This window comes from Aspergillus lucknowensis (genome assembly GCF_044049455.1).
Source record: "Aspergillus lucknowensis strain CBS 449.75 chromosome Unknown BJX67scaffold_13, whole genome shotgun sequence".
NCBI classification, from domain to species: domain Eukaryota; kingdom Fungi; phylum Ascomycota; class Eurotiomycetes; order Eurotiales; family Aspergillaceae; genus Aspergillus; species Aspergillus lucknowensis.
In genome coordinates, this window is record NW_027263557.1 from 231,698 (window position 1) to 254,128 (window position 22,431).

General features: G+C 52.8%; 12 protein-coding genes across 12 annotated transcripts; 5 read left to right on the forward strand and 7 right to left on the reverse strand.

Moving 5' to 3' along the window:
• Nucleotides 1–11: 11 nt before the first annotated feature.
• On the reverse strand, nucleotides 12–2,367 carry aspA (putative septin AspA). The gene is made up of 6 exons (XM_071028774.1): nucleotides 2,161–2,367; nucleotides 1,905–1,980; nucleotides 1,722–1,838; nucleotides 1,579–1,666; nucleotides 923–1,525; nucleotides 12–869 (listed from the first exon to the last, which is right to left on the reverse strand). The coding sequence occupies exons 1-6, from the start codon at nucleotides 2,179–2,181 to the stop codon at nucleotides 638–640; spliced, it is 1,137 nt and encodes a 378-aa protein (XP_070887520.1). The 5' UTR covers nucleotides 2,182–2,367; the 3' UTR covers nucleotides 12–637.
• A 1,265-nt stretch (nucleotides 2,368–3,632) lies between these two features.
• BJX67DRAFT_371262 (phosphatidylinositol-3,5-bisphosphate binding protein HSV2) lies at nucleotides 3,633–4,990 on the forward strand (the record flags this gene model as incomplete). Its single annotated transcript, XM_071031057.1, has 5 exons — nucleotides 3,633–3,741; nucleotides 3,796–3,834; nucleotides 3,909–4,006; nucleotides 4,057–4,413; nucleotides 4,466–4,990. The coding sequence occupies 5 exons, from the start codon at nucleotides 3,633–3,635 to the stop codon at nucleotides 4,988–4,990; spliced, it is 1,128 nt and encodes a 375-aa protein (XP_070887521.1).
• A 304-nt stretch (nucleotides 4,991–5,294) lies between these two features.
• Nucleotides 5,295–6,196, reverse strand: BJX67DRAFT_379922 (uncharacterized protein; the record flags this gene model as incomplete). The annotated part of the gene is made up of 2 exons (XM_071032682.1): nucleotides 5,295–6,078; nucleotides 6,141–6,196. 2 exons carry the CDS (start codon nucleotides 6,194–6,196, stop codon nucleotides 5,295–5,297), a joined length of 840 nt encoding a protein of 279 aa, XP_070887522.1.
• Nucleotides 6,197–6,398: 202 nt separating this feature from the next.
• BJX67DRAFT_349770 (dynein family protein) lies at nucleotides 6,399–8,843 on the forward strand. Its single transcript, XM_071028775.1, has 6 exons — nucleotides 6,399–6,857; nucleotides 6,920–7,081; nucleotides 7,150–7,529; nucleotides 7,588–7,681; nucleotides 7,734–8,353; nucleotides 8,408–8,843. The coding sequence occupies exons 1-6, from the start codon at nucleotides 6,680–6,682 to the stop codon at nucleotides 8,549–8,551; spliced, it is 1,578 nt and encodes a 525-aa protein (XP_070887523.1). The 5' UTR covers nucleotides 6,399–6,679; the 3' UTR covers nucleotides 8,552–8,843.
• Nucleotides 8,761–11,073, reverse strand: BJX67DRAFT_44914 (spermidine synthase). Its single transcript, XM_071035014.1, has 5 exons — nucleotides 10,939–11,073; nucleotides 9,865–10,855; nucleotides 9,512–9,812; nucleotides 8,867–9,443; nucleotides 8,761–8,800 (listed from the first exon to the last, which is right to left on the reverse strand). Exons 2-4 carry the CDS (start codon nucleotides 10,815–10,817, stop codon nucleotides 9,036–9,038), a joined length of 1,662 nt encoding a protein of 553 aa, XP_070887524.1. The 5' UTR covers nucleotides 10,818–10,855; nucleotides 10,939–11,073; the 3' UTR covers nucleotides 8,761–8,800; nucleotides 8,867–9,035.
• Nucleotides 11,074–11,128: 55 nt separating this feature from the next.
• On the forward strand, nucleotides 11,129–11,855 carry BJX67DRAFT_379925 (uncharacterized protein; the record flags this gene model as incomplete). Its single annotated transcript, XM_071032683.1, has 2 exons — nucleotides 11,129–11,285; nucleotides 11,392–11,855. 2 exons carry the CDS (start codon nucleotides 11,129–11,131, stop codon nucleotides 11,853–11,855), a joined length of 621 nt encoding a protein of 206 aa, XP_070887525.1.
• BJX67DRAFT_349778 (uncharacterized protein) lies at nucleotides 11,810–12,279 on the reverse strand. Its single transcript, XM_071028776.1, has one exon. It carries the CDS (start codon nucleotides 12,157–12,159, stop codon nucleotides 11,893–11,895), a length of 267 nt encoding a protein of 88 aa, XP_070887526.1. The 5' UTR covers nucleotides 12,160–12,279; the 3' UTR covers nucleotides 11,810–11,892.
• BJX67DRAFT_44923 (putative AMP-binding enzyme) lies at nucleotides 12,270–14,889 on the reverse strand. The gene is made up of 7 exons (XM_071035015.1): nucleotides 14,458–14,889; nucleotides 14,324–14,394; nucleotides 14,117–14,264; nucleotides 14,008–14,043; nucleotides 12,912–13,958; nucleotides 12,564–12,846; nucleotides 12,270–12,496 (listed from the first exon to the last, which is right to left on the reverse strand). Exons 1-7 carry the CDS (start codon nucleotides 14,587–14,589, stop codon nucleotides 12,381–12,383), a joined length of 1,833 nt encoding a protein of 610 aa, XP_070887527.1. The 5' UTR covers nucleotides 14,590–14,889; the 3' UTR covers nucleotides 12,270–12,380.
• A 300-nt stretch (nucleotides 14,890–15,189) lies between these two features.
• Nucleotides 15,190–16,455, reverse strand: BJX67DRAFT_371266 (SET domain protein; the record flags this gene model as incomplete). Its single annotated transcript, XM_071031058.1, has 1 exon — nucleotides 15,190–16,455. One exon carries the CDS (start codon nucleotides 16,453–16,455, stop codon nucleotides 15,190–15,192), a length of 1,266 nt encoding a protein of 421 aa, XP_070887528.1.
• An 872-nt stretch (nucleotides 16,456–17,327) lies between these two features.
• BJX67DRAFT_45005 (uncharacterized protein) lies at nucleotides 17,328–18,185 on the reverse strand. Its single transcript, XM_071035016.1, has one exon. It carries the CDS (start codon nucleotides 17,952–17,954, stop codon nucleotides 17,466–17,468), a length of 489 nt encoding a protein of 162 aa, XP_070887529.1. The 5' UTR covers nucleotides 17,955–18,185; the 3' UTR covers nucleotides 17,328–17,465.
• Nucleotides 18,186–18,969: 784 nt separating this feature from the next.
• BJX67DRAFT_45008 (putative iron-sulfur cofactor synthesis protein (Isu1)) lies at nucleotides 18,970–19,908 on the forward strand. The gene is made up of 4 exons (XM_071035017.1): nucleotides 18,970–19,153; nucleotides 19,207–19,434; nucleotides 19,486–19,551; nucleotides 19,611–19,908. Exons 1-4 carry the CDS (start codon nucleotides 19,048–19,050, stop codon nucleotides 19,739–19,741), a joined length of 531 nt encoding a protein of 176 aa, XP_070887530.1. The 5' UTR covers nucleotides 18,970–19,047; the 3' UTR covers nucleotides 19,742–19,908.
• Nucleotides 19,909–20,576: 668 nt separating this feature from the next.
• Nucleotides 20,577–22,269, forward strand: BJX67DRAFT_45010 (uncharacterized protein). Its single transcript, XM_071035018.1, has 2 exons — nucleotides 20,577–21,515; nucleotides 21,568–22,269. The coding sequence occupies exons 1-2, from the start codon at nucleotides 20,679–20,681 to the stop codon at nucleotides 22,216–22,218; spliced, it is 1,488 nt and encodes a 495-aa protein (XP_070887531.1). The 5' UTR covers nucleotides 20,577–20,678; the 3' UTR covers nucleotides 22,219–22,269.
• The last annotated feature ends 162 nt before the right edge of the window (nucleotides 22,270–22,431 follow it).

Genomic DNA, 22,431 nt, shown 5'->3' on the forward strand with positions numbered 1-22,431 from the left:
TGGCTATGGAATTTCATGAGAGGCTCAAGTTTGTTGTGTACTGACGTCCAGGTGGTACAGATACTTTTCTTCCTCGTATACTACTATGTAGCTAGAAGACAAGAAAGAGGACAAACACATGAGCCACGAGAGCATGGAAATAGGAAATGACAAAAGAGGGAATCTTGGTGCGCTGCTGAGATTGGAGACAGGTGTCATGGATAAAAGCAGGTATGAAGAAAATAGGGCAAAGGGAGGAATTTATGCAGGTCCAGCGACAGCTGTCAACAATTAAAAAGATGCTATCTTTGACCCCGAGCGTGGATAAAACGAAAATATTCTTCGGCCGAATGAAGGAAGACAGGGAAGAAGGGAAGGAAAGCTGCGAGAAAGCGTAGAGAGCAGCGCCAGCTTCCACGGTGTCTCAGCTGCGAGTCTTGCCCGCCGGGATATGGGAGCAGTCATCGAAGGTCACGGAACGTGTGGTTGCATTGGCTCTTCCTTCTCTCCCAAAGCTATTAACGTGAAGAAACAGTAGTCGAATAATATTATCCCCATACACAGATACAGCCGCTGCGCCACGAGTTTCATAGCATAGGCACAGACGTTGCGAAATATGGCAAGCCGTTGACCCCGCAAGACAAGTCTTGAAAGAAGATTAGTGCTCGCCGTTGGCGGACTCCAACTGGCTTGCCTCGCGGGCCATCCGGGCCTCGATCTCCCTCAGTTGACTCTCGCGAGCCAACAATTCCTGGCGCTTCTCGGCAATTTCACGCTGCACCTTCAATTCAACCTCGCGAAGCTTCTCTTCCTCGCGGCGGAGTTGTTCCTCCTTCAAGCGGACAGACTGAGTGGCGAGGTCTTCCGGGTTCATGGATGAATCGCCACCACTACTTCGCGGATTAGTTTGAAGCACGAAATGCCGGCATAAGGGTATACGTACGCAGAAGCACCGTCAACGCTCTTGCTAAGCTTCTCGGTACGGTAGTTTTCATAAAGGAAATCATGGGTAATTTCCTTCAAATCGGCCAGATGGCTGTGGAGTAAAGCACTTCGAATGGCCAGGAAATCCGAGTGTCGCGGGTTCTCGACCTCGACAACACCCCATGGGTATTGCCTAGCCCGTACCTTGCGGTTATCGATCTCGACAAAGTCATCCGAACCGACGATAGCAAACGGCATCAGTCCCCGCAGCTCCGCGTTCTCCTCCACGGTATCCTCATCATCCTCTTCGATATCGTACGGGAAGTTGTAAACAGGAATGCGGTAGTGCTCGATGTCCTCCATGATGAGCTTCTTTGACTCAGCGAGTTCCGCTGGGGTGAGAGAGTCGGCCTTTCCAATGACGGGGATAACGTTGACACGGGGGGAGAGGCGCTTCATCAATTCGATGTCAAGCTCACGAAGGCCGTGACCGGTGGGTGTAATGAAATACAGGAGAACATGGACACGATTATCCCTGAAACGGGGGTTTCGCTTAATTCGTGATTCCTCGGCGAGAATATCGTCGTATTGGCGCTCTAGGAACCCCACAATCTCGCCAAAACTATGACTGGTTAGTTTCATATCGCAAGCGTAACTGCGCGAGTGATAACATGCCTAGCCTCATTGTCAATTTGGTCACCGAAACCGGGGGTATCAACGATGGTGAGGGAGATTCTAGTGCCCTCGTCGTCCAACTCGAGTTCTATACAAGGTATATTAGCGCGCGGAAACTCGAACACATTCCAATCCACTCATACCAACTGTCACTGGTTTGATACGAACGCCTTCCTCAATGTGAGCATTGGCAGCATCGTCCGCATCTTTGCCCTGCAGAACTTGCTTCCCGCAGAGCGTGTTGACAAAAGTTGTACGTCCTGCGGTGGAATGGCTGCGTTAATTCCCGAACGATGGAGGGGGTTTCTGCAGGGTTAAGGACGAACCGGTTCCGCTGGCACCACAGACCATCAAGCAGAACTGGATACCCTTCTTGACATTCTTCTTCCGGCGGAGCTTGATCTAAAATAGGCGCAACCAACATTAGCCCAAGACATTCGCACTGATTCAAAGGGGAGAAGCGAGGGTTGCAAACGGGCGTCCTTGCTCAAAAACAAGCGACAATTGGGGAGTGGCGATGGGCAGAGACGAGATGGAAAGCCTGCTTGAAGTCATGGAGTTTGAAAAGGGAGGTTGACATACCGGATTGAACCCGGACGACATGATGGACTGAGAAAGGAGAAGCAGTGAAGAAGCGAAAGTCAGGAGGGAATTGAAGTGAGGGAGTTAGGGAGGAGGACAGCGAGTGAAAGAGGCAATAAACGGAGGAGAAGGAGGGTTGGGGAAAGGAATTGGTTACTGGACTCCTGAAGTCGAGTTGGAACCAACAGAGGAGGTCGAGAAGTCGAGAGAGCGAGCGAGAGAGCGTCCGTTGTGAGAGGGACTTGAGACCTGGCAGTTTAGGGGGGAGGTACCCCGATTGGGTTTAGCTTGGCTGGCCAGGGTATTCAATACGTGCTTCGTACAGCAGCTGCTTCCCCCTTTCTCTCCAGAGCTCTGGATAAGCCAATAATAATTGATGTTATTGCTCCAGAGTCTGTATCCTGTAATAATGAGTGGTATCGAGGTTACAATGGTCTTTAGACATGGGAGTTTCGGGCTTGTGTATCCAAGCAGTGTGACAGAAAACGCCAGGGCGAGGACACCCTGATATCAATTTCATTTCTAAACTATGAGAGACAAATTCTATGTTGACATTAGAGCTTCGCGATCTCAATCATGGCCGCTTTCGCAGAGCTTGACCGGAAGTGACAACCCGTCAATCTCCCAACCCACCTTTCATCCCATGCACGAAAGGGCCTTGTCTTGGGACAATTCGAAGGCCTCAGAAGGAGCTGGCGAGTGTGCATTATTTGCTGTTCCATCCTTCCATCCCGAGGGGTGGTTTGATGAAGGCGCCTTGGACGTCGACCCAATGAACTGGGGATTGGCGCCATGTTTTCAGGGGTCAATAATTCAGGGAGCCAAAGAGTGCTCCCGAGTTGCCAGGTGCTGGCGCTTTGGTTCTCTCCACGTCCGTGGACCGTTGCGGGTCGCCAGAGGCGGATTTGATACGTCGATATTTGCCTTCCTGGAAAGCTCGCAGCCTAAGGCTGCAATCTCCTGCACCGAAGTATACGCACCGAGTGACCGAGCCACAGCGCGGAAACCCATGACGCAAGACTTCAAGGACAGATGGTCGATTTCTGATAACCTTTTCAGTCTTCTCCAGTTTTCGAGCGATACGGGAGTCTGCTCTTGCGTTGTCAGTGTTGCAGAGCTGCGAGGGAGCAAGCTGAGCCTCGGCACCCAGAAGGGAGGCAACCGACAAGTTCACAAGATTCCACATGGGAAACATGGCACGACATAGGGTTTAGCCACCCCTCGTACACGTTTTTTTTCAAAATCATATCAAAGTTTGAACCCCGAAGCCTGAGTTTCCAAGCTTGCGTCTGAGGTCTTGAGGGTAGGACGCCAAAAGCGGTTAGCTAAGGAACAGTTTCTCGATGAAGTCAGCAGGACTGTCGATCTTCCTGGTTTCCACCCAGGCAACTTGGAGCTCTCTCCAGCTTCAGCCTTACTTTTGTCCGACTCTTCGCTCTCGAGGGATGCGAACTATATTCCTGACTCCCAGGATGAATACGCGACAGGTTATTGATGAGTCCGCGGGCCCTTACTCCCTCTCAGCTACCTTCAACAATGGAAATTCCTGTTTCGCTGTAGGCTTGGACTCTGGGTTCTGCGGTAGGTCGAGCCATCTACACTTGCGTGCCGCAAACTACCACTGACTCTAGCCAGTGTTCAACGCCAACCCATGCGAACTGAAGGTATCCAGAGGTATGTGGCTAACATCTGCTCTTTATCCCCCATTTCTAATATGGAGTGTCCTGCCTGACTGCGGACCAATCCAGATTTCAACGCTGGGATTGGCATCGCTGTGATGCTCGGTCAATCTAACTACCTTGCTATCGTCGGCGGCGGCAGACAACCAAAGTTCCCACAGAATAAGGTGCTCCGTTTGACCCTCATAAACAGTCCACTGCTGACGAGCGCCTCCAGCTAGTGATATGGGATGATGCCAAGCAGAAAGCCGTGATCACCCTTGAATTTCGCACCTCCGTTCTTGGTGTTCGATTGTCCAAGTCGCGCATAGTCGTCGCCTTACTCAATAGTATCCATACATTTGCCTTCTCTACACCTCCAAAGAAACTATCGGTCTTCGAGACGACGGATAATCCCTTGGGACTCGCGTGTTTGGGACAGAAGTTGCTTGCATTCCCTGGCCGATCTCCAGGCCAACTTCAACTAGTTGAGCTGGAGACCGGGAACGTCAGCATTATACCCGCCCACAGTACTCCACTGCGTGCTATGGCTCTTAGCCCTGATGGAGAGGTGCTCGCGACGGCAAGCGAAGCGGTACACTCTTGTTTCACTTCCTATATACCTCACTGGCTGACTGGGCTGCCAGGGTACCTTAGTGCGGATATTTGCAACGAGCAACTGTACAAAGATGGGTGAACTCCGACGAGGAGTGGATCAAGCTGTGATATTCTCACTTGCCATCTCCCCTTCAAATAATCTATTAGCCGTGACATCCGACAAGTCTACTTTGCATGTCTTTAACCTTCCCCACCCACGGAACATGCCGTACCGCGGTCAGTCGTCATCACCATCCGAAGAAAGGTTGACTAAGAAATGGGGCGTCCTTGGCAAGATTCCTTTACTACCGAGGGTGTTCTCCGATGATTACTCCTTCGCGAGTGCGCACTTCGAGATGGGAGACGAAACACAGAGTGCCCCGTACGTCCCAGCTCTGGGTACTTCCTTCGGGCGGCCTATGAAAGGGGTAATAGGCTGGTCTGATGACAACACCATACTTGTGGTCAGCTCGGGCCGCGGGGGAAGATGGGAGAAGTTTGTCATCCGGGAAGGCGAAGAAGGGAGGCGGTACTGCGTAAGAGAAGGCTGGAAACGATACCTGGGAGGAGGATGAATGGATGTCACCGAGAGTTTTCGTTAGAAAGCGGGCCGCCAGTGAATTCCCTGTCGCCGGGAAGCCATCTTTTACGGAAGGGGCCCATATTTGGCAGAGCTTCGAGCATCCAAACGTTGCCAATCGGGCAGCAATTCCCGACAAAGGAACAGACTTTGGACGAGACACATCCTCGATCCCGCGAGCGCAGTAACGCCCGGCAGTCACACGGGCGAAGGGCTCAGACGTCAGCTCAGCACCAAAAGAAGAGCCAAGCCATAGTTCGCAGATTATATAGTTGGCTGGTCGTGTGAAAATGAAAGACTTATCGGCGGCGATCATGCTTATCTCGGCGGGAAACAGGCGACCGAGAGCGCTCAAGAGTCCTGTCTCTGTAAGACCTATCTCGCCTCGACCGCTCCTTGTAGTCCCGGCTGTTCCTCTCCGTAGAGCGCGGATGGCCTTCGTCATCTCGATGGCGGTGGTGATGGTGACGAGAATGACGACTAGATCTCTCCCGGCTTGCTCCCCTTCGTGATGATTTTTCCTTCCTTGCCTGCTTTTCCAGAGCCCTAGCAACTTCTTCCCGCTTTTCTTCAATAAGAAACTCCTTCATAGGATCTTCTTCGTCATGGTTCCGTATCAGGTCCTCGAGCTCAACTTCCTCCTTGAGTAGTTGGCGCCTCCGTGGCTCCTGGTTCCTGTCTTCGCTTGTACCTCTTTGCTTTCGTCGCCGCCTCTCATTGTCCGTATCATCATCGATCTCCTTGCTACCCGTTTCACCCATCAACTTGGCCACATTATTCGTATCCTCTTCTTCATCGCGCTTCTTGTACCTCGTATGGTCCACACGCAGTATTCTCCCAAGCACCGTCGCTCCGCCCAGGTTATCAACTGCAAGATCCGTACTGCGCTGATCCTCATACTTTAGGAATGCAAAGCCTCGACTCTTCCCGGTTTCCTTGTCGCGCACCAGATTGACGTGCACCGGGTCGCCATACTGCGAGAAAATGGTCACAATGTCGCCCTCGGAGAGATCGAAAGGCAGGCCACCAATATAGATATAGGCTGTGTCGCGATAATCAGCGTGCCAGGAAGCTTCGGGAGGACTGAGAAATGGGAAATTAGCACAAGCAAAGCGAGAATAAGTAGAAGCAAGTCAGATACGCACACAGCATTTTCAAGCTCGCGCTTGTTCAACGCTTGGACTTGGCGAATATTGTTCATGGCTTTGCATTCGAGTACAACTAGGTAAAAATGGCGAATGATGCAGAGTGGACGGTGAGGCTCCCAGCCAATTGAGAGAGCTTGGGTGGTCGCTGCTTGTCCAGTCTGTTGCTACTTGTCATCACGTGATTTGTGTTTCCTCAAATGCGATATTTGGGGGATGGGAGTGTGTTGTGGATCCAGGAGAGAATAGCTAAAACAACCACTTTGCCAGCATGCTGAGCATCTCGTCTTTATTATCATGAAGGGTATGGCGTTGCAAATCTTAAGAAATAACAGAAGAGTACAACCGCAAAACATCGATCTTCAAACTCCGCAATCTTAGTTTGTATCGGCCGCAAACACGTCCCCTGATCTGCTCCGCTTCCGCTTCCTGTTCCGATAACCACCATTCTCCTCCGCCTTGAACAACGCGCCCTTTTTCGATCGGAACTTCGAAACCACTGACTGGGGAAAGTCTGGAATGGTTTATGCCGGCTGAGCATGGTCGGCATCGGACAGACAATGCCTACATCAAGTCAGATTCCAGGGAAGAGAATCAGCATTGGGAACAACAGTCGGCCTTCCAGCAAAGATGGACCCAAGAAGAACATCTGGTCTTCTATGCTTGATAATGCTGCCACAGGGAAGCGCTTGCCAGAAAAGAACCTCTTAATTCTCGGTGCGGAAGTTCCTGTCGTGAGCTCTACCCTCTTCGTTTGCTAATACACGAACTTCTTGCAGGAGGGACCCCCGAAAGCCAGCGAGAATTCCTAGAGACATTTACGGCAGACACTTCGGATCCCAGATTATCAAACGAGAAGCGAAAAGGGAAACTACCGCCCGTTGCCAACCAGTTCGCCTTAGGATACACATATCTAGACGTGTTGGATGCCGACCAAGAAGGTAATCGACGGATCCCCCACTCGACGTGCCGACGTGGTCGGGTAAAGTTAGATGCTAACTTGTAACAGACACACTGGCTCGTGTGTCTGCGTATCTCCTCTCCGAACCCTCGTTATCTTTCGCACCACTCCTCAAACCACTTTTGACACCTCAGTCTATCCCAGAAACTTTGGTCGTGGTTCTTCTTGACTGGTCAGACCCCTGGACATGGGCTCGGCGACTCCGAGAATGGGTCCGACTTTTACGGCACGTTCTTATTTCACTTGATGATGACACCAAGATTGTGTTGGAAGAAAGTATGACGGAATGGAGAGATCGGAAAAGAGGAGTAGATGCCGCTGCTGCAGGATCACAAGTGGCCAGCTCTGGAGGCCCGGTTACAATACCTTTAGGGCCAGGCGAGTGGGACGAAGGGCTGGGAATCCCATTGTGTGTAGTTTGCCAAGGGGTACGTCGTCCAAGGCATACTGAAAGGAAAAGGCGCTAACGTTTGCGGGCATTTGCAGGCGGACAAGATCGAGAAGCTAGAACGGGATCACGGCTGGCTTGAGGAAGAGTTCGACTTCATTCTCCAGTTCTTGAGAACGTTACTCTTGAAACGTATGGATATCCGAACACCACCAACCCAGGACATCACTCTAACAGATTGCAGATGGCGCGTCCCTTATATACACCACACCGTTCCTTGCAACCTCCCTCCAAAGCCTGCTACATTCCTCTCTTGGTATACACTCTCTCTTGAAGAGGCAATCCCTTAAACATAATGTGATCGATAGGGATAAGATTCTAGTGCCTCCGAACTGGGATTCGTGGGGGAAGATTCGAATTATCCGAGAGGGTTTCGATATGGAGGGTGTATCAACAGCCTGGTCTATCGAAATCCAGGATCCACCCGAGCCACTCACAAAGCACGACGAAGCTCAAAAGGAAGACGCCTCTGAAGCCGACGATGGGACAAGTGCGGTAGCGGTATACGAACAGACTATCAAAGATCCCAAGCGCGACACCTCGATGCCACATGCAGGCAGCCAGCAGGGTGGTAACAAGATTGAAGTGGATACGTCCGATATGCAGGGTTTCCTCACAAAACAGCTGGAAGTCTTGGAGCAGTTAAAAATCGAGGATGAGAAAGACCGTGCAGCTAAGAAGGCACCTCAGCTTGAAATGTCACCACTAGACGATAACGGCCGAGTCAATGAGCATATCGGTCCTGTGCAGTTCAACATGGGAGGCATCCAGGTCGATGCCGATGACATGCTACGGAAACTCAAGGTGAGCGCCATAAATATCTGGATGGGGAGGGATGCTGATGAGAATCAACCCCAGGAACGAGAGGCCAGCCGATCCCAACGAAAGGATCCGCTCTCATCGCCATCCGACGAGAAAGCACACAACCAAGCCTTAGCGAGTTTCTTTGCAGGTTTGGTCAAGAAGCCTGGTGGAAGTCCTCGCGGAAGCCCCTCTGTATAGCGGCACATAGGTTGATTAAAGTCTGTATCCTCCTCATCTCCTTTTCCTATGTTTGGATGTACATCGGAGCTTGGGCTTAGGTTTCTACTATTTTCCTTTCCCACCGCAATGAGCTTTTCCGCTGGATAGCTTCAGGTTCTCTTCCCAGCGAACGCTCGTTCAGTACATACCCTGCTATCTTTTCCTTTTGATTATGGTTAGCGTAGATACCTTTTCTAGTACATTTTCATGGGAAGGGGTGGTTGATAGCTGTGATTTAGGACTGTCTTAGTGTCATCAATTCGGATAATCGTAATCTTCGATCTTTGTACGAACCAGTAGGGCCTGCAGATATATACCTAGCACAGGCATCATGACCAGGCGGTAACTCGAACAACAACAACATCCTCCATATCTTCCCCCCCTCCCCCCCCCTCTCTCTCTATACGAACTCATCCCAACCCAAACGGAGCATCTGCGGGATCATGCCATACTCCCAATCCACCTACCACGCCTCCCAAACCTTCTCCGGCAAAACAGTCCTCATAATTCCCCAATGGTCCAACGCCCCCCGATCCTGATACTTATGCAACAGGCCCACCTCCCGATCATACAGAACCGCCCTGCCCCCCGCCTCGACACCCTCGAACCTTCCCGCGTCAACCTCATGTCTCGGGACCAGGTACCGCGCGCGGAACCGACTACCCAGGAAATCGCCGGGGACCGGGTCCCGGAATGTCAGCGCGCGCTGCGAGGGGGAGGTGGATTTGGTGCAGAAGATCACCATGTTCGTGAAGTCCGGGCCGACCTCGGAAGTTTCGGCTTCGCGGTAGAGGCGGCAGGTCGGGAAGATGGATTTTATGGTTCGGACGGCGAGGGCGGTCGGGTAGAGGGTTATGTCGCCTGCGTAGTTCTGGTGGGTATTATTGAGTTAGCTATTGTTTTTGGTTGGGTGGGTGTTTGCACGGTGGGGAGAAATACAATAGCGATGACGCCGTCCTCCTTCAGGAGGCCGCTTAGTCCGCGGATGAACTCGTAGGTGAAGAGCTCGACTGGCTCTGCGCCGCCGGTGAAGACGTCGTGGACGATGTAGTCGTACTGCGCGGAGTCCTTCTGGGCCGTGTCGACGAAAGAACGTGCGTCGTCAATGACGGCCGTGTGGTTGGGCGGGAGGCCGAAGTACTCGCCTGCGAATTTGTGCACGACCGGGTCGATTTCGACGATTGTGGTGTCGATGCCGTGGCTTATGAGTGCGCCGGGGGTTGTGCCGATCCCGAGGCCGCTGGTTGGCATGTCAGTGCTTGTACTAAGGTGGCTTGAAGTGAGAGGCTTACATGACGAGGGCTTTGCTGTCTGCGTCGACACGGGGTCCACCGTGGGCGGTTTCGACGAGGCGAACGGCCTCGAGCATGGCGAACACGGCGTATATCGGGTCTTTGACAGTCGGTGGGGTATAGTTGTGCCGCTTTTTGATCCACTGGCCGCCGAGGAGGCTGTGGTCGCATCTCATTACACGGAAGCCATCTTCGAGGTTATCCAGAACAGAGATATAGCCCGTGTTGGAATCCTGACGTGCGACGAGTGCGTATCCCTCCTCGCCAAGGGTCGAGTTAAGTGCGGTGGTGGTGTGTCCGAATGTGAGATGTACATTGGAGGTCAAGGAGAAGAGAAGAGATGGGATAGCCAACAGGAGGACCTTTGATGGGATGGCAGCAGCATAGAAGATGGCAATCAGGATCTGGAGGCCCGCGCGACTGAGGAGGACAGTCGATCCAATGAACTTGGAGAGGAATGCTTTAACCAAATGCTCTCCAGCGGAGTAAACAACGTAGGACCCTAGTAAGGGGATATGCTCTGCGACCAGGTCGCCGTGCTGATTGAGTTCCAGGCCGGACTGCACTAATTTACCGGCGCAAGCCACAGAAAGCAGCACTAACGGGTACAACGCAAAGAATTCCGTGATGGCGGCACCGGCGGGGTTCCCGAGTGCTGTGCTCTGCTGGGACAGGAAGTACTGGAGGACGGGGAACCAGGAAGCGAGCACTGGGATCAGGTAGATAGCGCGGCGGCCCGATAGGCGATCGATATGGTCCTTTGCGAACCATCCAAGGGCACCTGCAATGGCGACGCCATAGCTGTGGAAGATATGCGACGGAGCCGACCCATATACAGGCGCCAGGTTCAACAGGAAGACGAGCGAGTAGAACGCTGCGAGGACCAGGAGGACGACGCCAACCACCAGCTGCCTGGTTGGGCTCTGCTGGTAAATGCTCCTAAATGGCGCCATGGCTTCGATTCACGTCCGATCAGAGTGAGGGGGGGGTCCTGACAGCTGTCAGTTTTGCTCAGATGAAGCTCCATAACCGCAATCGCCAAGCATTTTTGGACGAGATGTGAAACGCTCTTACATGTCCTTTTCAGAGCAGCTTCTGGCCAATCAGACTGCTATTCTCTTAGTCTAACCAGACGCTGCAGTTGATTGCCGGTTTAATACTCATTCGCTGTGGAGAGAAAAGCACCACATTTGCCGCCGCTTCCAAGCCAAGACAGCTTCAACTTCCCGTTGACATCACCCACTCTCCGACGAAACCCACCACAATGCCTCTCTTTCCAATGGGTACAGGCGTCCAAAACAACATAGACACCCCTCGCAAGGATGACACAGCTCCATCTCCGTCCACACAAACCAAGAACCGACGCAAACGCTACCTGGATCTCCACCCAGAGTACTTCTCTGCAGACCTCGAGCTAGCTGGTCCGCTTGCTCTATCTTAAACTTGACTGGTCGCGCACATTCACGCACAACCAGCCAGATGTTACTTATCTAGAAAAGAGCTAACTTCATACAACCCCGCCCACAGACCCACTACTCTACGACCGCCTCATCCGCCGCTTCCAAACGCCCGCAGAGCGCGAAGCCGAGGGCCGCGCAAAGGGCTTCTCCGGCGTCCTCCAGGCTGACCTCCTCCGCTCCGAGGCGAAAATCGACGCCCTGAGCCATCCCGATCCACACGCGATGTTCAGCTACGCCCGTGGTCCGAACGGCGAGATCCTCGCGGAGGATCGGGATGAGATACCGGGGAGCAAGGAGGAGGGCGAGACCGCGTGGCGGTGGGAGATGACGATGCGGTTTCTGAGGGGGGAGGACGAGGACTTTGATTATGCTGCTGTGGATGGGAATGAGGAGTATGATGACTTGTCCGAGGTGCAGGAACAGTATTTCGATGATGAGGAGCCCGAGTGGTTGGTTGAGGGGGCGGAAGGGGGTGAAGGGGGTGATGTGAGGGCGCGGTTACAGGGGGAGACTGGGATTCAGGACTTCTGATTTGCTGACCTGTACCTGTATGGCTCGATTGGAGCTTTCAGTCTCGAGCCTTACCCCCGCAATCTGCGACCTCAACACCGTGCCTTAGCCGCCTACCGGCCCTCCCACATGGCGACCAGTTCGGCCGCTCCCAGGAGCAATGATCCTGCCTCGGAGGCCTACTGGTCCCAGACCCCAACCCACGAGCCCTGGCTGGGGCCATGACAGCTTCAAAGGAAGCAGCGGCGACCTGCTCCGACCAGGAACCGCCCATGCTACTGAAATAGAATAAGCAGCTGGGCTTCGCATGCTGCGCCCATGTCATGTGAATATCCCGGGGAGCTGCCTTGCTTTGGAATACCCCAGCCACATATCAAGAAGTTATGAATGACCAGGATAGTCAGAATGTTGTACAGTATATGAAATGTGATTTGTGCAGACAACACAGTCTCAACTCTCAACACAACTCTTCGTATACATCTTGCGCTATACGAGTCTATATAGTATGCTTAACAGCCTCACATCTCAGATAGACTACCATAACCGCTAGTGCCCCCCAAGAAGCTTAATCGCGGTCTCCCTCAGCTTAAACTTCTGAATCTTCCCACTCGCCGTCTTTGGAAACGATTCATCAAACCCTAAAAAGAATATATACTTCGGCACTGTCCCCCTGTTAGCTGCTTTGGCGATCCCTGCAGGGCGAAAGAGTGGTATCTTGAGAGTACATACCGAGATGCCCACTCAACTTCTCCCTGACAAACTGCCTAATCTGCGCACCCGTCGCCGCCTCATCCAGATGCTGCTCCTTGGAAATGATGAACGCCGCGACGACCTCCCCGTATCTCTCGTCGGGGACGCCGACGACAGAGACGTCCGCGACGCCCGGAAAAGTCAGGAGACAGTTTTCGATCTCGAGCGGGTGGATGTTCTCGCCGCCGCGGATGATAAGGTCCTTGATTCGGCCAGTTATGCTTATGTATCCGTCTGGGGACATGGAGGCTTCGTCGCCGGTCTATTTGGAATGTTTGTTTTAGTTCAGATCTTACAGGTTTACAAGGGGAGGGGGTTGGAGCATACATGCATCCAGACCTTCCCGTCCTTATCCGGGAGCATCACCAGCGCCGTCTTCACGGGATCCCCCCAGTACTCTTTCATTAGAAGGTACCCGCTCACCGCTAACTCGCCGCGCGTGCCAATGGGCAAAATGTTATTGTGGTCGGATGGATCGACAACCTTCGCCTCAACATGCGGCATCAATCGGCCCACGGTGTTTATCCGTTTATCAAGCGGGTCATCCGTGGTCGTCATTGCAGAGACGGGACTCGTCTCCGTCATCCCGTAGCAGATCGTTAACTCCGTGAGATTCAGCACCTTGTGCAACTTCTTCATGAGTTCCGCGGGGATGCTGCTCCCCGCTGCGATCCCCGTCCGCAGGTACTGGAATCCCTCGTAGGGGACCTCGCCGCTTTCGAGGAGGCCGAGTTCCTCGAGGAACATTGTCGGGACGCCATAGAGTGCCGTGCATTTTTCCTCCTGGACTGCGGAGAGCGTGGCGCGCGCGTGGAAGGATTCGGCGGGGAAGACGATCGCGGACCCGTGGGTTGCTGTCGCCATGTATCCTAGTACGGAGCCGAAGCAGTGGAAGAGAGGCGGTGGGCAGCAGACAATATCGGAGGCCGTTAGGCGCATCCTGTCCCCGATTTGGGCGCCGTTGTTTAGGATCGAGCGGTGGGTTAGACACGCGGCCTTGGGCATGGCTGTTGTGCCGGATGTGAATTGGATGTTCACGACTTCGCCGGGTGAGAGGTTCTGAGGCGGGAGGGCGGCTCCGTCTGCGGGGATCCCGGATAGGATTGAGGGGTAGGGTGTTAGGGCTTTGAAGGGGGAGCTGTCGATGCGGCCGGACGAGTTGTCGACGAGGATTATGTTCTTGAGTGTGGGGACTATGGAAGACTCGAGCCTTGAGCTTTCGAGGTCTTGGACCAAGTGTTTGAGGAGGGGGAGGTTGCTTCGTGGCTGTTTGCGGGGGAGGTTTGACTCGGTGCTGATTATCATGTGGTTCGTGCCGAGGTGGCTGAGAGCTGCGACGACTTGCGTTGCGTTGAATGATGGGTTTATGGGTACCTGGAGGTGTTAGAAACCAAGATTTTCTCCTCCCAGGCGGGATGTGTACCAGGATAGCGCCAAGTTTGAACAAGGCATAAGTTACCTGTGATATTTATTAGCGAGCGCCGATGTCTCAACCCAGCCAAAGTCATGTTGAGGTGTCTTTGAGAACATACAATAGCATGCTCCATCGAATTGCCCAGCATGACTCCAACACGCTCTCCTTTGCGGACCCCGACAGATTCTAACCCTCGTGCGAGTGCATTGCTCTTCGCGTCGAGGCTGGCGTAAGTCACCCTGTCATTCTGCTGTCTCGAAACCACACTATATCATATTAGCTTTACATGAATACAGACACACGGGGGAGTGAGAACAGAGCTCACGCCGTCCGATCCCCATAGGCATCCACAATACTAGCAAAGTGCTCCCCAATTGTAGTTTCGAACAGAGGCGGCTATTTTATAGTCCGGGTTAGCGGTATCCTACTACGAGCCGGAGTCCAAAGGCAGATATATACTTCCGTCGGTCCACGAGCATAGCTCTGCGTAAGAAGACCCCGTCGGGCGAAGGGGAAGGCTCGCGGTAAAGGCGAAAGGGGGGCTATCCTCCTCGCTGTACTTCCGCGTAGGAAGCCACGAGACCAATACATGGCTGGACGAAGTATCTATGTTATTGCTGGACTCCTTGCTTCATGACCTGTGGTTCGACCGTGATGACGAAAGGTATCAGATTGGATGAGGCTGTCGTCGGCAGGAAGGGATGGGAGCGATATACAGTACTCCGCAATTCGGTTGAGTAGTTCGACGTACAAAGAGGGAGGTAGATGGAGAGGGAATTGCCGGCCGTAATGAGAGTAGAGAGGACCGGCAGCTCTGGAGATGTGGTCAAGAGATCGGGGAAGAAGAGGCAAGGGGCTCAGGAAGACGCTGGAGGTGAGGAGGAAGCGATTTGCGGGGATCTCCTCAGCCAAGATGCGGGGTTGATGGTCGAGCGCTTGCAGATGGACTCGTCTCTTCCACGATTTATAACGACAGCTTTCTCATTCTGCTTTGTTTCTACCCAAGATGGGAGTTCTGCTGCATTACGCCTCAATCCTATGATACTGCTCCTGCCATTGCGGCCATTCAAGTGTGTGAAAGTACAGCTTTGGATTGCCCGCGAATAACCGCAGGCTCAACATGTAAACAAAGCGAAATACCAATTGAGAATAGCCCAGTAGCACAACTACTACTCGTCATAGCCATCATGTTTACCACGCCTCCCCGGCCTCCTTACTGACACAGTTCGCCTCCCCACACATACATTTCCGCCCATTCCAGTACCCCTCGCCATAGTCCACCGTGAGATCCTGAAACGCGGAAATATCCCGCACCGCCTCCACCGTCGTCACAGTCCTCTTCCCAATCGTCCTCGACTGAAACGCCAACGACGCATTGCAGGAATGCGCAATGTACCGAGTCCAGTTCCCGTAATTACGCGGCGAAATGGTCGCGAGAGACACATCCGGCGCCGTCTTCGACACATGCGCCAGCGCATAAACCGAGTCCTCGGGCCACTCCGGCGGGCATAGCTCGCCGATGAAAAGGCCGAGGATGTCGCCCTTTTTGAAATTCGTGAGAGCGCGCACGCCTGTCCCCGTTACCGGGCGCTCGACGAGCTCGATTAGGCTCCCCGCTGAGAAGTCGACCTCGCAGTCGCATATCTCTCGGGATCCGCAGAGGTCGCACCGGCCGTCACATTTTCGGCGGAGAGTCGGGTCTGCGACTTTCCCGCCCCATTTCTCCGGATCGAGGAGGGGCTCATTGATGTGGATTTGCTTGTCCCCGTTGTACCAGGGTCTTCGGACCTTTTTGTTGATGGATTGGAGGATGTGGTGCGGGTGTTGTTCCCACATACTCCGGGCCGGCCGGAGGTCGTTCTCGAGCTTTGGGAGGCCGAGATTGGCGTATTTGAGCAATGGGCCGCGCCAGTCGAGATCGCGAGAGCGCGCGAAGACCTCGATGCTCCATTTGTTACCCCTGAATTTCTCCATTAACTCCTTCCAGATGACCGGATGGCGCAGTTCTCGGCAAGCCCGTCGGAAGCCCTCAGCGAGCGTGCAGATGGAAAGCATCTTCCACCCGAATGCCATGACAAACTCCTGTAGTCGACGGAGTGTCCCTCTCGGGTCGGCGTGAAGGCTCGAATCGAGTGTGTAGCTGACAACTCGGTCTATGAGTGCGGCACTCTCTCGGAAGTGTATCCGGTACTGCGCTAGATTTTCGGGGCTCGGGTCCCATCTGATATTGTTGCGCAGAATGCAGACGTAGTTGATATCGTAGTAGACAGATGCGAGGATCTCGGTGACCAATTTATGGACTTTTACTTGCAGCGTGGGTCTGAGAGCATGAATGCGCATCCGTTTCTTGTTTTTATGTATGTCGTCACCTTCTGCATCATCTTCGCTGGTCCTTTTTCGACGCAGCGGCCTTCTGTTTGGGTCGAAGGTCGTGCTTATGGGTGTTAGCTCAGACATGGTGATCGCTCTGGGTCGACAATTAGGTCTGGTGACGGGGAAATTGAATGGCAACATTTGGGCTGGGGCGGATCGATGAGATATAACAAAAGAAATGACCTCTCGCACTCGAAAGTCTACCTAATAATAGCACTTTACAGAAGGTCGAGCGTGACAATGATCTCCTTCGAATTTGTCGAGACTTGTCTGGGCTCTGTTTGTTGGAGAGTTTGCAACTCTTTCACCTCTTTCACCGTGACAACCTTACAGTCCGCCTTTCACCTACATTAGTGTTGTTTCGAATCCTTTGTTGGCTTTGTCTCTTTATTCGACGTTTTGGAAACTCGATGCAAAACGGGACGGCTTGAGCAGATACAGCGCCCACCTGAAGCATAAGCCGACCTGGCATCCATGAACAGCCTCTCGACGTCAGATTGTCCACAATACCCGCTGCTCGGCCTGGGTGGTTGGTAGACTCAGATGATAGGCGGCGAGACGAGCAGGAGCTCCAACTAAACGGAAGAGATCCTGAAGGAAACTCTCTGCGGTGGATGTCCTTCCAGAGGTGGTTCTATTGGGTCGCAATCCGGAAGCGAAGTCTCTCTGCTCCAGGAGATGAGGCAGTCGTGGACTCTTCTCCTGCAATTTCGTCTTCCAGAATTTGCCAACACAGTAGGTACCGTCTGTAAAACGACTCGACACGGGGTGGTAAAGCCAGTTCCTCCAGATTCCCGTCCTCCTGGGTATGATTCATTTGTCTGAGCTTGACGCTTTCCAGCCTTGTATTGAGGAATCCCAGGCTCGAGGTGCAGGAGAGCCTCGTCAAGAGCAGATGCCGACCTTGTCGACCCTGCTGACAGGTCAAGGAGACATCCCGCGGAAATTCGACTTTGGATTTTAATGCATGTCCCCCGATTGTGGTGTACAGATCCTGCAGACATGCAGAAGGACCGGGAAACGACCACCCTAAATTCCCAAAGCTATGGATCACAGAGCCACGGTATTTCGAAACAAGGCTGCTGAACGATTTTCTAATCCTCCTGAAGGCGTGGAAGGACAGGATTCGCCCGCCAGAGTATATCCTGCAAACGGGCAGTGCGCAAACCTTCGGCGCAAGGCTGCCAAGCGCATGAGAGAATTGCCAGGGTATAGCTTCTGGAGGTGTACGTCCCAGCTATATTCATCTGTGCGCGCCCGGGTAGGGATGTACATGGGCAGGGGACCTTGATTGTTTCGGCGCTGCGATTGATATTGGGGTGAGAAACGTTAGTCGTCGATGCTACGCACGGACCACGGTAACCCGAGAGGTCGGCAAGGGAATAAATGGCTGATGGGTAGTAAAATTCACGATAGCCTGTGTCGAGACTGCCATGACATTCAGGTTGATACTTGCGTGGTTGCTGACGAGCTTGGCCATTCATTACTCCAGTCAAAGTCGGGGAAGCCAGGCTGTGGATGTAATGATGCACCATCATCAAGGATATGAAGACGAGCGAATCCTGTGTCCGAGTCGGGAGCATCTGCTCCTTGTAATGGGGCCAAGGAGAGTGCTGTCAAGGCCCTGTCTTCGGCTTCTTGTTTCCTTTGGGAAGGATTGCTTTCTGCATGATGAATCCTTTGTTGACGGGTGAGAGGTGATAGGTGGAGGATACGAAGAGGGAAGGATTGAGACTCAGCCCCCATGCTTTCAGGGTACCATTTTCTTCTTGGGGCCAGTACAAGTACCGACGATGATGATTGGGATGTAGATGGTGGCTTAGGAGCCTTTGTTACCTTGCTGGAGTTATCAGTGACTATCACCCCAGTCTCTCAGGTGAACGAGGACTGTGAAGTTGTGGCTAGGACCCAAGATGGCGTCGAAAGTGGCGCCCGCCTTGCTTCTTCCGTTGGTATTGATTTAGGAGTTCTCGCCAGCTATGATACAAGCCTTGGGGGCCTTTCCGACGACGATGAGGAGGCGAGAACTTCCCTGGCGGGGACGTCAACCGATGTTCTGACGGTATGTGTGCGCTTCGACAGCACGGACCCCCCCTGGGTCTCGGATGCGGCGAGATCTCCTGGAAGAAGCGGCACGGTGTTGCGGTGTGCCATGGCTTTTGTGATTGTTGCTGTCTGCTTCTGTGGATGGGCTTAGTGACACGCTTGTTGTACGAGCATGAAGTTATTCAGAGTTATGATGAGGGAAATGAATGAAAGATGAAAAAAGATGGTGTCAATCCCCTTTCAGTGTGCAGCTGATGCTTGGTGAGTTCGCCCACTTCAACCAATCCTGATCTCGATTCGAATGGTCCTGACTCCTGAGGGAGACGAGACCTCGATCCTCCACACCAAACCTACCTCCGCGGAGGTTCGGACGTTCTCCTTCATCGGGCTCGGACATCGGGGAGCCAAGCGGTGAGCTCGGGAAATTCCTTGTGAGTGATTGGTCCAAATACGATTACATGATGCGGCTAGACCTGTTTGGGTGAAGATTACTCACCTGACCTATGTCTAAGCAGAGTCGCCACAAATTTACGCGGATCTGATAAGAACCGACGTCAACTCCTCTGCCACCAACATAATACAAACTCTCTCCACCCCGTTGCTCATCAGGATATCACCACACCATCGAAAATGCATTCTGTTAGAAATGCTCTTCGCACGACCAGTGCGCTCCGCCCCGGTATTGCCGGCCGCAACATTGTTGCCCCTTCCATGGTCCGAGCCTACCACGAGAAAGATATGTACCCCGTCATGACCTCGGCTATGCTCAGAAGGCTAACATCCTCAAACTGATTGATCATTATTCGAATCCCCGCAATGTCGGCTCCCTCAACCGCAAATCCATGGATGTGGGCACCGGCCTCGTCGGCGCCCCCGCCTGTGGCGATGTTATCCGCCTGGACATTCAAGTGGACGAGGCGACTGGAAAAATTACCGAGACACGTTTCAAGACCTTTGGCTGTGGATCGGCCATTGCTAGCTCGAGCTATCTCACCACCCTTCTGAAGGGCAAGACCTGTGAGTTTTTCTTGACAGCCCGCACCCGAATACTACTAATCATGGAGTCAGTGGACGAAGCTGCCAAGATCTCGAACACCGATATCGCTTCCGAACTCTGCCTCCCACCTGTCAAACGTAAGTTTTTCAACCCCAGTTCGAATTCATCGGGATGTTGGCTAATCATGGCATTCTAGTGCATTGCTCCCTCCTTGCCGAAGATGCCGTGACCGCCGCCATCAAGAACTACAGATCGAAGAGGATTGCCCCCGCCACAGATCTCGCAGGAACGGCGAAGGAACTTCCAAAGCAGGCTATGCAGGCGTGAGATGGTCAAACAAATGATTCAGACTGGAGTTGTTGATACCTGTTTAAAAGTCTCGTACCCCGACTTGTAAGTTGCGGAACGGGGTGTTTTGTTCTTTGTTGGGAGTTGTACTTTAGTCCCACGGTCATTTCCTTGTTTCACGGCGTTGTATGACATTAGATCACCAAGTCTTTCTGGAATGCTAAACTGTATATGTGTTGTCTCTATTACCGATCCAGGTATCTAGGGACCAGCACGCGATTCTGAAGAGAGTTGTTCAAGTCCAATGGAATCTGGGAAGGTGTTCTCTGCGGGGCCGTTCTCTCCTCTTGGCTAGGCTCGAGCATTCCTGCGATGAGCTCTGGATCGACTCCGAGACAAAGGTGCCGTTCACCTGGGGTTGCTAGTCCCGAGAAAGGCTTAGCCCCAAACACCGCCAAATGTTTTGGGACTGCGAGGAAGCCGCCCAGGCATGGATGGATGCCACTGAATGTTGCATTTCCAGTCATCCATTTGACTCATTCCGACCCATCTTTGCGACCACGCTCTCCTCATTATTGGAGTATCGATCGACACCTTGGTGCCTGTGCTGAGCCACCTCTCATGGTCGACTCTCATTGGCTGCCGGGAACGAGGGCTTTCGGGGTCTCAAAAGGGAATGGCGCGATCTTGGGAGGTTTTGGGCTGAGCCCTGGAGGCATTCCCCCAGATATTGACCTTCTGCTTCGTCTTCTTTCCTCTCTGACAAAGTGAAAAATTCTCGTCTTCTTCCTCAGCGATCAGGCGCTTCCTTCGTGCGAACTCTCGTTTTAATTTTACTTGTGCTCGAAGGGCCTTCGTGACTGAAAATCGGTGCTCGTTTTCCACCGAGCTTCACTTTACATTCGATTATCAGCCTCAGGCCGCCACTTCGTTCAATCGCATTAAGTGAAAGTGTACGCTGTATACCTTGATCACGATGTCTACAGATCAATTGCGCTACCCTATGGACTTCTCTGATCGCCAGGATGAGTGGCTAGATTTTGATAGCCTGTTCCAACTACCCACTGGTTATCTAGACAGCAATCCCACCTCGGTGGAATCTATATCACCCCGCGATCTCGAGCAGTCGTTTACCGATGCCGAGTTTCAGAACTGGGATTCTGATCCCGCTATATTCTCACAGGCTATGTTCCCTGAGTCAGCGGGCTACGAAGCTTCCATCGAAGGCTTTGCACCGCCTGCATTGGATTCGTTCCAGCACTTCATCAATCCTAACGACATTCTCCAACCCATATCCTCCCAGGATCAATTTGTTGACCCTGCTTTCGAGAGCTCCTGGTTGTCTGATGGGCAAAATCTTGGGTCACAGCCTCCTTTTGGGTATATGGTAGAGTCCCAAGCGGCCTTGGACACGCGCTGTATCTCCAAGAAAGAGAAGCGGCGCGATGCATCCATTGCCCTGCACTTGCAACGTCTTCAAAATAGTCCGCCACCGGGATTTACTGCTCCTTCCTCAAGTACTCAGCTTTCTTCACCGGAGTTGTCTGAATCCTCATTTGAGACCATGCCTTTTGAGAGCTCTTGCACAACGTCGACCGCCTCCCCTGTTTCCGACTCAACCCAGAAGCTATCATCACCCGCATCTGGGCCAGAGCCTGGAGCTGCATCGATGCAGTTGGTGCTGGATCTCAACATGAACACCACCACGAATGTACCAAGGAAGCAAAAGCCTAGGTCAAGAGCTCAAAGAGAGAACTACATCAAAGCTCGGAAGTATGGCGTTTGCCAGAAGCACCGCAAGCAGCATAAGAGAGTAAGTCTGTCATAAGCTGAGCATCTTCGAGCGACTTATACTGACTGAACAGTGTAATTGCCTTGAGAAGGCGGCATCCGCGCACCTGAATTCCACCACACTGTCATGGACCGGTCTAGCGAATACACCTGGTTCACGAACCAACCACGAGCGTGTTCGGGGTAACGCTTCGACACCATGCTCTGTCCAGAGCCCGGCGCAGTCTGCCAATGTCGGACCACTGAGACCGCTTGCAAGGCAGCCGACCAGAGCACAAAAGCCGGAGCTCTCTACGCTACCGGTTTCGTTCCCTGGACACGACAGAGTAATGGCGTCGAACAAGGGTTCACTTACTCCAAGCGGCCTGGGATCACCCAACCTTCTAGCTCTCTACAGAGACAAGAGCACAAATACGCAACATCTCAGACTAAGACTTGGCGAAGAGCGGTCTCGCCAAGTTCCACGCGAATCAGTGGATTCACTGACAAACACACCTTGTGTCAGTCATGGCACATTGAATGTATACCGTCAAGAAGCCACGAATTCTCCACGAACGGAGCGTGGAGGCGCACTCGCATGCGCGCCCAAGACCGCAGTTGGCGTGTTCTCCTTCTTGCAGAGCTCAACAACAGTATCCTCCCTGGCAGGATCTTTCCTTCGTCGTCTTTTCGTCTTCTCTTCCGCACTATATATGCATTCTAGGGGGAGATTGGGGTTCTTTTGATCCCAGATTTACTCTAAGGCGAAGTATTTCGTCTTTGCAACTGTTTGATTGCGCTTATTGGGTCAGTGCACTAGGTTGATTCTCCGGGTTTAGCGGTGCTTTCATATACCTACTGTGGTTCTCTTTTGTGGCTTACTTCTTGGTGGTTGATGTCTAAAAGAATCTCGACACTTGAGTCTAATAGATGCTCTGCTGTTACACACCACAAATCTC

Excerpts from the sequence above, each read along its gene's own strand:
- BJX67DRAFT_349778 (XM_071028776.1), bottom strand. The coding sequence starts at position 12,159 with ATGACATGGGCGCAGCATGCGAAGCCCAGCTGCTTATTCTATTTCAGT.
- BJX67DRAFT_44923 (XM_071035015.1), bottom strand. The coding sequence starts at position 14,589 with ATGTATTGGTCTCGTGGCTTCCTACGCGGAAGTACAGCGAGGAGGATA. Across the intron at positions 14,395-14,457 it reads ATGCTCGTGGACCGACGGAA|CCGCCTCTGTTCGAAACTAC; the intron begins GTATATATCTGC and ends ACTATAAAATAG. Across the intron at positions 12,847-12,911 it reads ACGGGAAGGTCTGGATGCAT|ACCGGCGACGAAGCCTCCAT; the intron begins GTATGCTCCAAC and ends CATTCCAAATAG.
- BJX67DRAFT_45008 (XM_071035017.1), top strand. The coding sequence starts at position 19,048 with ATGCATTCTGTTAGAAATGCTCTTCGCACGACCAGTGCGCTCCGCCCC. Across the intron at positions 19,154-19,206 it reads CCGAGCCTACCACGAGAAAG|TGATTGATCATTATTCGAAT; the intron begins ATATGTACCCCG and ends ACATCCTCAAAC. Across the intron at positions 19,552-19,610 it reads CTGCCTCCCACCTGTCAAAC|TGCATTGCTCCCTCCTTGCC; the intron begins GTAAGTTTTTCA and ends ATGGCATTCTAG.
- BJX67DRAFT_45010 (XM_071035018.1), top strand. The coding sequence starts at position 20,679 with ATGTCTACAGATCAATTGCGCTACCCTATGGACTTCTCTGATCGCCAG. Across the intron at positions 21,516-21,567 it reads ACCGCAAGCAGCATAAGAGA|TGTAATTGCCTTGAGAAGGC; the intron begins GTAAGTCTGTCA and ends CTGACTGAACAG.
- BJX67DRAFT_44914 (XM_071035014.1), bottom strand. The coding sequence starts at position 10,817 with ATGGCGCCATTTAGGAGCATTTACCAGCAGAGCCCAACCAGGCAGCTG. Across the intron at positions 9,813-9,864 it reads GACAGCAAAGCCCTCGTCAT|CGGCCTCGGGATCGGCACAA; the intron begins GTAAGCCTCTCA and ends CATGCCAACCAG. Across the intron at positions 9,444-9,511 it reads AGGACGGCGTCATCGCTATT|AACTACGCAGGCGACATAAC; the intron begins GTATTTCTCCCC and ends AATACCCACCAG.
- BJX67DRAFT_45005 (XM_071035016.1), bottom strand. The coding sequence starts at position 17,954 with ATGCTCCCGACTCGGACACAGGATTCGCTCGTCTTCATATCCTTGATG.
- aspA (XM_071028774.1), bottom strand. The coding sequence starts at position 2,181 with ATGTCGTCCGGGTTCAATCCG. Across the intron at positions 1,667-1,721 it reads TATCAAACCAGTGACAGTTG|AACTCGAGTTGGACGACGAG; the intron begins GTATGAGTGGAT and ends TACCTTGTATAG. Across the intron at positions 1,526-1,578 it reads CAAATTGACAATGAGGCTAG|TTTTGGCGAGATTGTGGGGT; the intron begins GCATGTTATCAC and ends AACCAGTCATAG.
- BJX67DRAFT_349770 (XM_071028775.1), top strand. The coding sequence starts at position 6,680 with ATGGTCGGCATCGGACAGACAATGCCTACATCAAGTCAGATTCCAGGG. Across the intron at positions 6,858-6,919 it reads AAAGAACCTCTTAATTCTCG|GAGGGACCCCCGAAAGCCAG; the intron begins GTGCGGAAGTTC and ends AACTTCTTGCAG. Across the intron at positions 7,082-7,149 it reads GTTGGATGCCGACCAAGAAG|ACACACTGGCTCGTGTGTCT; the intron begins GTAATCGACGGA and ends AACTTGTAACAG.